The following is a 14009-nucleotide window of genomic DNA, read 5'->3' as shown; positions in this document are numbered from 1 at the left end:
GTCAAGAAGATTGACTTGGGAAAAATCAACAACATGGATTACCTTAGGCAATTTGTCGAGCTTTGGGGCCTTATTGAAAGCATTCAACTTCGGGATGGGGTTGAGGATGACATTGTGTGGAGGCTCACGGCCAATGGAGAGTACTCCTCCAAATCGGCTTATGAGATACAATTCATTGGAGCCATTGCTTCAAACATGAACAAGTTGGTGTGGAAGGCTTGGGCGGCACCGAAAGTGAAGTTTTTTGCTTGGCTTCTTTTGCAAAATAGGATTTGGACGGCCGATCGCTTGCAAGCTAGGGGGTGGCAAAATTGTGACCGATGCACTCTATGCAACCAAACTCTTGAAACTGTGGAGCACCTCTTCATCAATTGTCGCTACACGGCTCGCATTTGGGATACGATCAAGGATTGGGTTGGCATCCCTTTGATTCAACCCGCGAATTGGGTTGGGCTATCCATAGACTCTTGGTGGAACTTGTTGGCGGGCGGCGACACTCCGTGTAGAAAGGCGGTTTCCTCTCTCACACTCCTCATAACGTGGGAGATATGGAATGAGCGCAATGCTAGGATTTTTCGTAACAAGCATGCGCCCACTCAAGTAGTTATAGAGAAAATCAAAACCGAGGCTAGATTATGGGTTTTGGCCGGTGCCAAACATTTGGGCAATGTCATGCCGGGAGAGTAACGCCATGTGTGTAATCCGGGTTCCTTTATGTAAAAACTCTTCTTAATTAATAGATTAGGGCAAAGCTTTTGCCCTCGTTTCAAAAAAAAAAATACAGTACAGTACATACTAGTAGTACACACAGTAGCAGCCTGTCTATATATTTAGTTGGCCCCCAGTTGCATTCCTCCCCAGCCATCACTGCCGGCAGTTGCATGTCCGCAAACCAAAGAGGAACCAGTCAACAATTGAGCTGCCGAGCTGATCAGTCATTAGACGCGAGGAACCTGCAGGAATGGCGCGCCACCATGCTCTCCTCCTCCTCGCCGTGCTGCTCCCTGCAGCGGCCATGGCCGACCCGGACGCGCTGCAGGACTTCTGCGTGCCGGACGCCGGGCACGGGCGCCCGGTGGAGCTCGCTCTGCTCCGCACCTACCCGTGCAGGAACCCCGCCAACCTCACGGCGGGCGACTTCGCCTTCTCGGGCGTGCGCGTCGCGGGCAACTTCTCCGCCGCTACAGGCTTCGCTGGGGTATCAGTCACGCCGGCGCAGTTCCCGGGGCTCAACACCCTGGGCATGTCCTTCGCGCGCGCCGACCTGTCCGCGGCCGGCGGCGTCAACCCGCCGCACTACCACCCGCGCGCCACCGAGACGGCGCTCGTCCTCGCCGGCCGCGTCTACGCCGGCTTCGTCGACACCGGCGGCCGCCTCTTCGCCAAGGTGCTCGACAAGGGGGACGTCATGGTCTTCCCCCGAGGCATGGTGCACTTCCAGCTCAACGTCGGCGACGCGCCGGCCACCGTCTACGGGACCTTCAACAGCGAGAACCCTGGCATCGTGCGCATCCCCGCGACCGTCTTCGGCTCCGGGATCAGGGACGCCGTCCTCGAGAGGTCCTTCGGGCTCAGCCCGGCCGAGCTCCGCCGGATCGAGAGCAAGTTCGGACCGCCCAAGAAAACAGAGATGGAGGACTAGTTTATTGGATTATTTGCTTCCTTGGCTCATCGGGCGTGGGCGTATGTGCATGATTACTTACAGGTAGACTATTGTCAGTGAGAGTATGGGTATACTATTTGTTTTCATTTTTTTATTAACGTGCATCTTATTGCGGTGGTTGCTAACACGCGTCATAATTATCCCTAACAAGATTTGAGAGCTGAGGCATGAATGAGTTATTAATGTTTAAAAATGAGACGGCCGATCACTGGTGATTGGCCAGCTGTTTGATGTGTGTTGTTCTTTAAAACAACACGCACAGTGGTCAGTCTGCATTTCGTATGTATTGTTTTTAACATAAAAGATATGTTAACATTAACATTCTAGTAAGAGATTACAAAGCTCAAAACAGCACAAGAGCCAACAGTACTAGGCTGTATAGAACAAATTTAGATGATCATGATTTGCATAGAAGATGCTGAAAACTACAACTGGACTCAAAGAGCGGTCGTGTGGCTATCAATAGCTCGAGCTCGAACTTATTGCAATTGCAAAGAATCTTATTTATGCTCCATACCAATTGATATCTCGCAGGTGACTTTCCCGCCAAGCTTTCTGGCATATGCGTTTGAGGTTTGTGAGCATTAAGCAATAGATACCGAATAGCCTTATTCGAGCTCAAAATCAAAAAGGCCCCGGTGTAGGATCACCAATGAAGGTTTTGTCATCCACCTACACTCGCAGAACTCGGACAACAAAGGATGGTATCTTCAACATGAGTACCATTGATCAAAGATGATTTTGTGCAACAATAGCAAGAAACATAAGCTTGCTCAGTTAGACCTACTGGATAATCATTGATATAATTTTTTTTGTGTGAGAACATAATAATGTTGCACAAATATGTCAATCATACTTATTTTCCTCCGCTGGTTCACACAACTCGATGATCCAAATTAAAATGTTTAATGCTACAAGCAACACGAACCAATACACCAGTAACCAAATTCAGAGATCTCCATAACTTGATACAAGGCTAAGCTAGTACACTCGCCAATGGAGATCATCTTCAACATGGAGGTATCATCGGGAAGAAGATGCAGGTGGCTCAACACATGAAGCAACTAGATCGTCTCGTGATTTTTGAGAACATGACCATACCAGCCCAGCCGACGAGGAACAATGTCAAATCCAGAGAGAGACCCCATAATAGGACTAGATCTAGGCAGAAGATGTTGGCGGTATTGATACGTCTCAAACGTATCTATAATTTCTTATGTTACATGCTAGTTTTATGACAATACTCACATGTTTATATACACTTTATATCATTTTTATGCATTTTCCGGCACTAACCTATTAATAAGATGCCGAAGCGTCAGTTCCTGTTTTCTGTTGTTTTTGGTTTCAGAAATCCTACACAGGAAATATTCTCGGAATTGGACGAAACAAAAGCCCACGGTCTTATTTTCCACGGAGTCTTCCAGAACACCGAAGAGGAGACGAAGAGGGGCCACGAGGCGGCCACACCATAGGAGGGCGCGGCCCCACCCCTGGCCGCGCCGCCATATGGGGTGGGCCCCTCGAGCGTCCCCCGACTCTGCCCGTTCGCCTATATAATCCTTCCGTTGCGAAAACTCTAGTACCGAGAGCCACGATACGAGAAAAGTTACTGAGACGCCGCCGCCGTCAACCCCATCTTGGGGGTTCTGAAGATCACCTCTGGCACCCTAATGCGGGGTGGCCTTCGGTCACTCCCACACCAAGACCAACAAGTCCCCCAAGTGGACCAATGACGAGAGCCCGAGTTAAAGCTCTTCATGATGAGGTGAACTCGCTCCTTACCACCCTTGATCTCGGTACCCCTTTGGATGGATTACTACCTCATGCCGACGTGCTATGTGTCATTAGGTACAAGGAGCATCAAGATCACGGAGTGGAGGACACACCATGGTCAAAGGGAGGAGAGGAGCAGCTGGACGCGAAGATGGACATGGAGCTGGACCGGAAGTCGCCCGAAGAGCACAACGAAGAGAAGTTGGCCGGCCGGTCCAGAACCCGGTCTGACCGGCCTCCTGACCGGGCCCCCAGTCCAGAACCCGGTCTGACCGGCCTCCTGACCGGGCCACCCGGTCACCAACCGGGTTTTGCGCTTGTGCCATCCGGGCGCTATCCAGGGGCCCCGGAACCTCGTTCGGTCGTCGCCCGGTCCCAGGCCCGGTCTGGACCGGCCTGCCCGGTCCCAGGCCCGGTCTGACCGGCCTCCTGACCGGCCTGCACGACTTAAGTCGCCAAATCGGCCCGAACTTGTTTCACTTGTACCTTTTCGGCCCGTGACGCCTTGTAAGACTATATAAGCACCCCAGGCGCCCCTTTACCTCTTTAGACTTGTTTTGAACTCAAACCTACCTTTGAGCTTAGTCTCCCTTGGGTATCATCCCTCTGTAATCAAGGCACCTTAGTTGTTGACTTTGATCTTGTTGAGTGAGATTCTAGTACAAGTTACTCTCTCTCCCTCACCAAGCTCTTCCTCTCCAACTCCAATCTCTCACCGGGAATTCTGCCGCGTGCCTCTTCCGGGTGATTCTATTGGCGTGGTCCATCGAGCCACGGAGGTAAGCATCGGGTGTATCGGGTTGGTGTGTGTGCGTGAGTCTCGGAGTTCCTCGTGTTCGTCGTGTTCTTCGTGTTCCTCGCGTTCTTCCATCTTCCCCCTTGGTTTCGAAGTCAATCCGCGAGATCGGGCCACACACGGGGTCTTAGACCTCATCATATGGTATCAGCAGCTCTTGGTTACCGCGGATTTGACCTTCCACCCACTCGATTTCGTCCCTAGAAAATTTTCCAAAAAATCCCCAAAAATAGCCCCAAATTGCCTCTTGACCGATCTGTGATTTGGTTGCGTTTTGAGTGGTTTTGGTCCGTGGATCTGGTGTTGTTGTGCTTGATCTACTATTTCCCCAACTTTGAGCCTCCGATTCCATCGTTTCCCTTCGTTTTGGTCGATTTTGTTTTGGTTTGGGGAAGAACAGGAGAGAGAAAGCTCCAGCCCGCGAAATCCGGTTGAGAACCCGGTCAACCGGGCCCATGACCGGCCGAGCCAGCCCAGAACCCGGTCGACCGGGCGGCAACCGGGCAAGCCGGTCCAGGATCCGGTCCGACCGGGCCCCAGACCGGGCGCCTCCTCGCGCCCTCCTTCGACCTCGACTTCCGGCGATCTCCACCACCACCACCACCACCACCACCATCGCAGGTATAACTTGCAGCTTTCACCTTGTAACCCCTCTTCCTTTTGCGATCTATCCCATCGAGCATTGCTTGTCTAGTGTTGCGAGACATTGCACGTGGCCCCGCATTGTGAGGTGTGTGTGTCGCGTTGAGTAAGGCACCCAAGCAAACACTCGTGTGGCAAGATAGCAAAAGCGAGGCTAACGCTAACATAGTGCGTGAAAAAGCCCCAAAAACACAAAAAGAGTGCGAGTAGCACCATATATCCATACATCCATACATCCATACACCCATACATACAAAGTGTCCAAGTGCCACCAAAGATACAAACGAGTGCAAGTGCCACCATATACAAAAGAGAAAAAGCTTTTAAGCAAAGAGAGATAGGAGAAGAGAGGCCGCGTGTGAATCTTGTTGTCTCTTCCTTTGCAACCGAAGCTTTGGCTCTCATTGTGTTAGTGTGACACCGAGCACTTATACATACACTTTTCCGCTCACTTTTGGTTGCACTAACCCCGCTTATCTCGTGTGTGTGTTCCACAACTTTTTCCGTGTTTATAGTGATCTTCACATTGACATTTGGATTTTTGGACCTCACCCACTTTTAACAACATACTCGATCTTGGATTTGTCTTTTGGCTTTCCACAACACTCGCCTAACACCATATTTGCTAGCTTTTGCGTGTGGTTTTGCGTGTGTTCCCGATACACTTGATCTTGCTTTCGGCTTGGTGGATTGCCTCAATACTACCTTACCTTGGTAAGAGTGCGAGGTAGTCTCCTTCCACTAACATACACAACATAGTTCTTGTCTTTCCATCATGGATAGGAACGGAGATACCAATAGGGATGAAGAGATCCTCCGCAACACCGAGAGGTTGGCTACTCAACACAACCTATGGACGCAACGACAAGAGTTCAAGGAGCAACTCATCCTCTTCGAGACCCGCATCGATGAGCAATACGATGAGGTGGCTCACAACTTCTCCACCGTGAACCAAGACTTGGCTCTTCTTCGTGAAGCTACGGACAACTTGAATGGCCAAATGGCGGCCAATGATGCCAACATGGAGCGGCGCATGGATAGCCTCGAGCGCGCCATCACCAACTTGGGTCGCCATCGCCGACACCGCTCTACTTCCTCTTCATCAAGCTCGCCACAAGACTATTACTCTCATGGTGGCCTTTCGTCCTCAAGCTCCTCTTCAAGGCATGAAGACCATCATCGACCTCATCGCCCACAAGCTCGTCATGAAGACTCCCGCTCCAACTCTAGGCGTGGAGAAATACATCGCCATGCTCGTCCACATGAGCGTCCTCCACAAGACCAAGACCTTCAACAAGATCGTCACCAAGCGGATCGCCATGCCCACCATGGGCGTGATGGCCATCGCCAAGACCAAGGTCCTCATGATCAACCTCGGCGAGATCTCCGTCGCCACCCTCGCCATGACCAACGTGGACGAGGAGAGCCACACCATGATCAAGATGAGAGACCCAACATTGAGCATCGTCCTCAACCGCGACAAGATCTTCAACCACATCCTCACCGTGAACCAAGTGAAGCAAGCGTTCATCTTCAACGCCAACCCAATGCTATGGTTGGCCGAAGAAGACCTCCTATTCCCCCTCTAGCCGCAAGAGATGACGGCGCCCCTCCTCGTAGAAGAACCTTGGAGGATGAAGAGAACATGTATGGCAAACTCAAGTTCAACATGCCCAAGTTCAAAGGTGAAGACGACGCCGAAGCCTACCTCTCATGGGCCCTCAAGGTGGACAAGATCTTCCGCATCCACAACTACTCCGGTGCTAAGAAAGTGGCTATGGCATCACTCGAGTTTGAAGACTACGCCAACACTTGGTGGGAGCAAGTCCTCACTCTTCGAGAAGAAAAGGGTGAACCTCCTATTGACACTTGGGAAGACATGAAGAAAGAGATGCATGCTCGCTTTGTCCCCACGCACTACATGACCGACCTCTTCAACAAGCTCCAAAAGTTGAAGCAAGGCACCAAGACCGTTGAGGAGTTCTACAAGGAGATGGAGCTCACTATGATGCGAGCCAACATCCAAGAGTCCGAGGAACAAACCATTGCTCGCTTCTTCAATGGCCTTACTTACCCCATCAAGAGGATCATCGAGTTCCAACCCTACTCCAACATGGTTGAGTTGGTCCACCAAGCATCGAAGGCCGAGCGCCAAGTGATTGAGGACATCAAGTACTCCAAGGCCAAGTCCTATTTCTCCTCCAAGCTCGCTACATCGACTCCTACAACAACATCAACTCCTCATGCTACAAGTGCCAAGGCCGACGCATCCGCTACACTATCCAAGAAACCGACTATCCAAAGTCGCATGAAGCAAACGGTCTCCTCCACCGCCTCCTCTAAGGCATCCACGGGACCCTCTAGTGTCACTTGCTTCAAGTGTGGCACCCAAGGTCACAAATCATTTGAGTGCAAGAACACCAAGGTTATGATCACTATGGAGAATGGTGACATCGAGACGCTTGATGAGGATGAATATGAAGCCCTTGTGCAAGCCGCCGTGGAAAGTGAAGAAGCTTATGAGCAAGAAAGTGGAGAAGATCCTCTCTTATGTGAGCATGACCCAAGTCCCTCACTTGTGGTCACAAGGGTGCTAACCACACAACCTCATGCTATGGAAGAACAACGATGCAACATCTTCCAAACCCGTGCCGGAATTGGTGGCAAGTCGATCAAGGTCATCATAGATGGTGGAAGTTGCCATAACCTTGCGAGCACCGAGTTGTGTGACAAGCTCAACCTCACTCTCCGCAAGCATTCTCACCCTTACCATATCCAATGGTTGAGTGACAAGGGCAACGTCAAGATACAACATACCGTCACCGTCACTTTCAAGATTGGACCTTATGAGGACACTATTGAGTGTGACGTGGTACCCATGACGGTGTGCCACATGTTGCTTGGCCGCCCTTGGCAATATGACAAGAAGGCTATACATGATGGACTCTCCAACACATACACCTTCAAGGTCAACGACAAGAAGTTCGAGTTGCGCCCGATGACTCCTAGCCAAATCATCGCGGATAATGCGAAGGCTTTAGCGAGGGCACAACTCCGCACCCACCATAGTGAGATAAGAGGAGAGGGAGCGACCCACCACAAAGATAGTGAGCGCCACAAGCCATATATGAGTGAGTCCAAGAGTGTCCTTCTAGCCACCAAGAGTGAGTGGAGAGAGCTCCAAGAGAACCCATCCACCATATTGCACTACGTGCTCATATGCAAGGGACCCTCGACGGCGACTAACGACTTAACCAACATTCCTCCGTCTTTGTTGTCTCTTTTGCAGGAATTTCAAGATGTCTTCCCCGACGAGCTCCCTCATGGACTACCACCACTCCGAGGCATAGAACACCGCATCGACCTCATACCCGGCGCTCCGCTCCCAAACCGTGCCGCCTACCGCACCAACCCCGAAGAGACCAAGGAGATCCAACGCCAAATTCAAGATCTCCTCGCCAAAGGGTACGTCCGCGAAAGCCTTAGCCCTTGTGCGGTTCCCGTGATTCTTGTGCCTAAACCGGATGAGACGCAACGGATGTGTATGGATTGTCGCCCCATCAATGCCATTACCGTCCATTACCGCCATCCCATTCCGCGTTTAGATGACATGCTTGATGAACTTAGTGGTGCCACGATTTTCTCTAAAATCGATTTGCGTAGTGGTTACCATCTAATCCGCGTGGCTATTGGTGATGAATGGAAAACGGCATTCAAGACCAAACTCGGTCTCTATGAATGGCTCGTTATGCCTTTCGGTCTTTCCAATGCACCATCTACTTTCATGCGCCTCATGAATCACATCTTGCGTCCTCTCATTGGCAAGAGCGTGGTTGTCTACTTCGATGATATTCTTATTTATAGCAAAAACCTCGAGGACCATGTGCAACATGTGAGAGAGGTCTTGTGCATCTTGCGTCATGAAAAGCTTTATGCTAACCTCCCCAAGTGCACCTTTGCTCAAAACAAATTGGTTTTCCTTGGCTTTGTGGTTTCCGCTAATGGGATTGAAGTTGATTCTTCCAAGGTGGAGGCCATCCACAATTGGCCTACTCCTACAAATGTTGGTCAAGTCCGAAGCTTCCATGGACTTGCCGGTTTCTATCGTCGCTTTGTGAAAGATTTTAGCACCATTGCTTGCCCTTTGAATGAGCTTACCAAAAAGAATGTTCCGTTTGTTTGGGGCAAGGCCCAACAAAATGCTTTTGATGAGTTGAAGAAACGCCTTACCGAAGCTCCCCTTCTTGTTCTTCCAAATTTTGCAAAAACTTTTGAGATTGAGTGTGATGCAAGTGGGCTTGGTATTGGTGGTGTTCTTATGCAAGAGGGCAAACCCGTGGCATACTATAGCGAGAAGTTGGATGGCGCACGCCTCAACTATCCTATATATGACAAGGAGCTCTACGCTTTGGTTCGTGTTCTTGAAGTTTGGCAACACTATCTTTGGCCAAAAGAGTTTATCATTCATTCCGACCATGAGTCCTTGAAATATTTGAAAAGCCAACACAACTTGAACAAATGACATGCAAAATGGGTCGAGTTCATTGAGTCCTTCCCATATGTGATAAAATACAAGAAGGGCAAGGACAATGTTGTGGCGGATGCTCTTTCCCGCAAAAACACCCTTTTGCTAACTCGTTTGGATTTTCATGTTTTGGGACTTGAAGAGATCAAAGAACTCTATCCTTCCGATTCTTTCTTTGCTCCAATTTTTGAGAAGTGCTCCGTTGAGCGAGGAGTGGATGATTTCTATTTGCATGATGGCTACTTGTTCAAAGCTAACAAGATTTGCATTCCCGAGTCTTCGCTTCGAAAATTGCTTTTGCAAGAGTCACATGGAGGTGGTCTTATGGGACACTTTGGTCGAGAGAAGACATATGCCATGCTCTCAACCCACTACTATTGGCCAAGAATGTACCGCGACGTCGAACGCCTTTGCCGCCGGTGCACCACATGCTTACAAGCTAAGTCTACCTCCAACCCTTATGGCCTTTACACTCCTTTGCCTATCCCACATGCACCATGGACCGATATTAGCATGGATTTTGTTCTAGGATTGCCTCGTACTAAGCATGGTCATGATTCTATATTCGTGGTAGTGGATAGATTCTCTAAGATGGCTCATTTCATACCTTGCCATAAGAGCGACGATGCTTCACACATTGCTTCTTTGTTTTTCAGGGAAATTGTTCGCTTACATGGAGTACCGCAAAGCATTGTGTCGGATCGAGACGTCAAGTTCATGAGTTATCTTTGGAAGTCGCTCATGGCAAAGTTTGGAGTGAAGCTCTTATTCTCATCATCCTCGCACCCGCAAACGGACGGCCAAATGGAAGTGGTCAATCGAAGCCTCTCCACCCTCCTACGCATTCTCGTGAAGAAGAACTTGAAGTCATGGGAAGAATGTCTTCCACACGCGGAGTTCGCCTACAACCGCGCCAAGCACTCGACTACATCAAGGAGTCCCTTCATGGTCGTCTACGGGTTTGAGCCGCTCACGGCACTCGACATACTCCCGCTCCCCCTTCATGAGCGGATCAACATGGATTTCGACAAGCGCACCGCCGCCGTGAAGAAACTTCATGAAGAAACAAGAGCTACCATTCAAGAACATGTGCGTCGTCAAGCTACCCGCCTCGACGCCAAGAAGAAGGAACGCATATTTCAAGAAGGCGACCTCGTTTGGATCCACCTCCGGAAGGAAAGATTCCCTCATGAACGCAACTCGAAGCTCAAGCCAAGAGGAGATGGCCCCTTCAAGGTCCTCAAACGCATCAACAACAACGCTTACGTCATCGACATCCCCACCTCCAAGTACTTGGTGAGCAACACATTCAACGTTGCGGACTTATCGCCATATCATGGAGATGAGGAGGAACAAGAGTCGAGGACGACTCTTTCCCAAGGGGGGGGAGATGATGCGGGGTGGCCTTCGGTCACTCCCACACCAAGACCAACAAGTCCCCCAAGTGGACCAATGACGAGAGCCCGAGTTAAAGCTCTTCATGATGAGGTGAACTCGCTCCTTACCACCCTTGATCTCGGTACCCCTTTGGATGGATTACTACCTCATGCCGACGTGCTATGTGTCATTAGGTACAAGGAGCATCAAGATCACGGAGTGGAGGACACACCATGGTCAAAGGGAGGAGAGGAGCAGCTGGACGCGAAGATGGACATGGAGCTGGACCGGAAGTCGCCCGAAGAGCACAACGAAGAGAAGTTGGCCGGCCGGTCCAGAACCCGGTCTGACCGGCCTCCTGACCGGGCCCCCGGTCCAGAACCCGATCTGACCGGCCTCCTGACCGGGCCACCCGGTCACCAACCGGGTTTTGCGCTTGTGCCATCCGGGCGCTATCCAGGGCCCCCGGAACCTCGTCCGGTCGTCGCCCGGTCCCAGGCCCGGTCTGGACCGGCCTGCCCGGTCCCAGGCCCGGTCTGACCGGCCTCCTGACCGGCCTGCACGACTTAAGTCGCCAAATCGGCCCGAACTTGTTTCACTTGTACCTTTTTGGCCCGTGACGCCTTGTAAGACTATATAAGCACCCCAGGCGCCCCTTTACCTCTTTAGACTTGTTTTGAACTCAAACCTACCTTTGAGCTTAGTCTCCCTTGGGTATCATCCCTCTGTAATCAAGGCACCTTAGTTGTTGACTTTGATCTTGTTGAGTGAGATTCTAGTACAAGTTACTCTCTCTCCCTCACCAAGCTCTTCCTCTCCAACTCCAATCTCTCACCGGGAATTCTGCCGCGTGCCTCTTCCGGGTGATTCTATTGGCGTGGTCCATCGAGCCACGGAGGTAAGCATCGGGTGTATCGGGTTGGTGTGTGTGCGTGAGTCTCGGAGTTCCTCGTGTTCGTCGTGTTCTTCGTGTTCCTCGCGTTCTTCCATCTTCCCCCTTGGTTTCGAAGTCAATCCGCGAGATCGGACCACACACGGGGTCTTAGACCTCATCAGGAATCATCACCGGAGGGCTCTACATCACCATGCCCGCCTCCGGACTGATGCGTGAGTAGTTCATCATTGGACTATGGGTCCATAGCAGTAGCTAGATGGTTGTCTTCTCCTCTTGTGCTATCATGTTTAGATCTTGTGAGCTGCCTATCATGATCAAGATCATCTTATTGTAATGCTACATGTTGTGTTTGTTGGGATCCGATGAATATGGAATACTATGTCAAGTTGATTATCGATCTATCATATATGTGTTGTTTATGATCTTGCATGCTCTCCGTTGCTAGTAGAGGCTCTGGCCAAGTTGATACTTGTAACTCCAAGAGGGAGTATTTATGCTCGATAGTGGGTTCATGTCTCCATTGAATCTGGGGGAGTGACAGCAACCCTAAGGTTGTGGATGTGCTGTTGCCATTAGGGATAAAACATCAATGCTTTGTCTAAGGATATTTGTATTGTTTACATTACGCACAGTACTTAATGCAATTGTCTGTTGTTTGCAACTTAATAGTGGAAGGGGTGCAGATGCTAACCCGAAGGTGGACTTTTTAGGCATAGATGCATGCTGGATAGCGGTCTATGTTCTTTGTCGTAATGCCCTAATTAAATCTTATAGTAGTCATCATGATATGTATGTGCATTGTTATGCCCTCTCTATTTGTCAATTGCCCAATTGTAATTTGTTCACCCAACATGTTATTTATCTTATTGGAGAGACACCACTAGTGAACTGTGGACCCCGGTCCATTCTTTTACATCTGAAATACAACCTACTGCAATCATTGCTCTCTGTTGTTCTTTGCAAGCAAACATCATTCTCCACACCATACGTTTAATCCTTTGTTTATAGCAAGCCGGTGAGGTTGACAACCTCACTGTTAAGTTGGGGCAAAGTATCTTGATTGTGTTGTGCAAGTTCCACGTTGGCGCCGGAATCCCTGGTGTTGCGCCGCACTACACTCTGTCACCAACAACCTTCACGTGGCCTTCATCTCCTACTGGTTCGATAAACCTTGGTTTCTTACCGAGGGAAAACTTGCCGTTGTATGCATCACACCTTCCTCTTGGGGTTCCCAACGGACGTGTGCTTTACCGTCACAAGGAGCTACCTTCTGGCACCGTTGCAAGCCCTGTCACGCGCCAGCAGCTACTTTTTCTGGCGCTGTTGCCGGGGAGATCAAGACACGCTGCAAGGGGAGTCTCTCACACCCAATCTCTTTACTTTGTTTATTGTCTTGCTTTACTTTATTTTCTGTCTTGTTTGCTTTCTTTATATCAAAAACACAAAAAATTAGTTACTTGTTTTACTTTATTTAATTTGGTTTGCTTTACTTATTTTTATTATTGTTAAAATGAATACTCCTGAGAACACTAAGTTGTTTGATTTCACTAGCACCAATAATAATGATTTCATATGCACTCCTATTGCTCCACCTGCTTCTACAGCAGAATTTTATGAAATTAAACCTGCTTTACTAAATCTTGTTATGAGAGAGCAATTTTCTGGTGTTAGTACTGATGATGCTGCTGCCCATCTTAATAATTTTATTGAACTTTGTGAAATGCAAAAGAATAAGGATGTAGATGGGGACATTATAAAACTGAAATTGTTTCCTTTCTCCTTAAGAGTAAGAGCTAAAGATTGGTTGCTATCTTTGCCTAAGAATAGTATTGATTCATGGACTAAATGTAAAGATGCTTTCATTGGAAGATATTATCCTCCTGCTAAAATTATATCTTTGAGAAGTAGCATTATGAATTTAAGCAATTGCATAATGAACATGTTGCCCAAGCATGGGAAAGAATGAAATCTTTGGTAAAGAATTGCCCTACCCATGGACTAACTACTTGGATGATCATCCAAACCTTTTATGCAGGATTAAAATTTTCTTCGAGTAACCTATTGGATTCAGCTGCTGGAGGTACTTTTATGTCCATCACTTTGGGTGCTGCAACAAAGCTTCTTGATGATATGATGATCAACTACTCTGAATGGCACACTGAAAGGACTCCTCAAGGTAAGAAGGTAAATTTTGTTGAAGAAACCTCCTCCTTGAGTGATAAGATTGATGTTATTATGTCTATGCTTGTTAATGGTAGATCTCATGTTGATCCTAATAATGTTCCTTTAGCTTCATTGGTTTCTCAAGAAGAGCATGTTGATGTGAACTTCATTA

At 49.1% G+C, this 14009-nt stretch overlaps 1 protein-coding gene across 1 annotated transcript; it reads left to right on the top strand.

The window, feature by feature from the left end:
* The first annotated feature begins 843 nt into the window (after positions 1-843).
* LOC127334617 (germin-like protein 2-4) lies at positions 844-1788 on the top strand. Its single transcript, XM_051361117.2, has one exon. The coding sequence runs from the start codon at positions 962-964 to the stop codon at positions 1640-1642; it is 681 nt and encodes a 226-aa protein (XP_051217077.1). The 5' UTR covers positions 844-961; the 3' UTR covers positions 1643-1788.
* The last annotated feature ends 12221 nt before the right edge of the window (positions 1789-14009 follow it).

The sequence above is a fragment of the Lolium perenne genome, chromosome 6 (assembly GCF_019359855.2).
Source record: "Lolium perenne isolate Kyuss_39 chromosome 6, Kyuss_2.0, whole genome shotgun sequence".
In the NCBI taxonomy this organism is placed as follows: domain Eukaryota; kingdom Viridiplantae; phylum Streptophyta; class Magnoliopsida; order Poales; family Poaceae; genus Lolium; species Lolium perenne.
This window is presented reverse-complemented; position numbering and strand designations above follow the sequence as displayed.

What these genes read in the sequence shown, in the direction of transcription:
- LOC127334617 (XM_051361117.2), top strand. Translation starts at nt 962, where the DNA reads ATGGCGCGCCACCATGCTCTCCTCCTCCTCGCCGTGCTGCTCCCTGCA.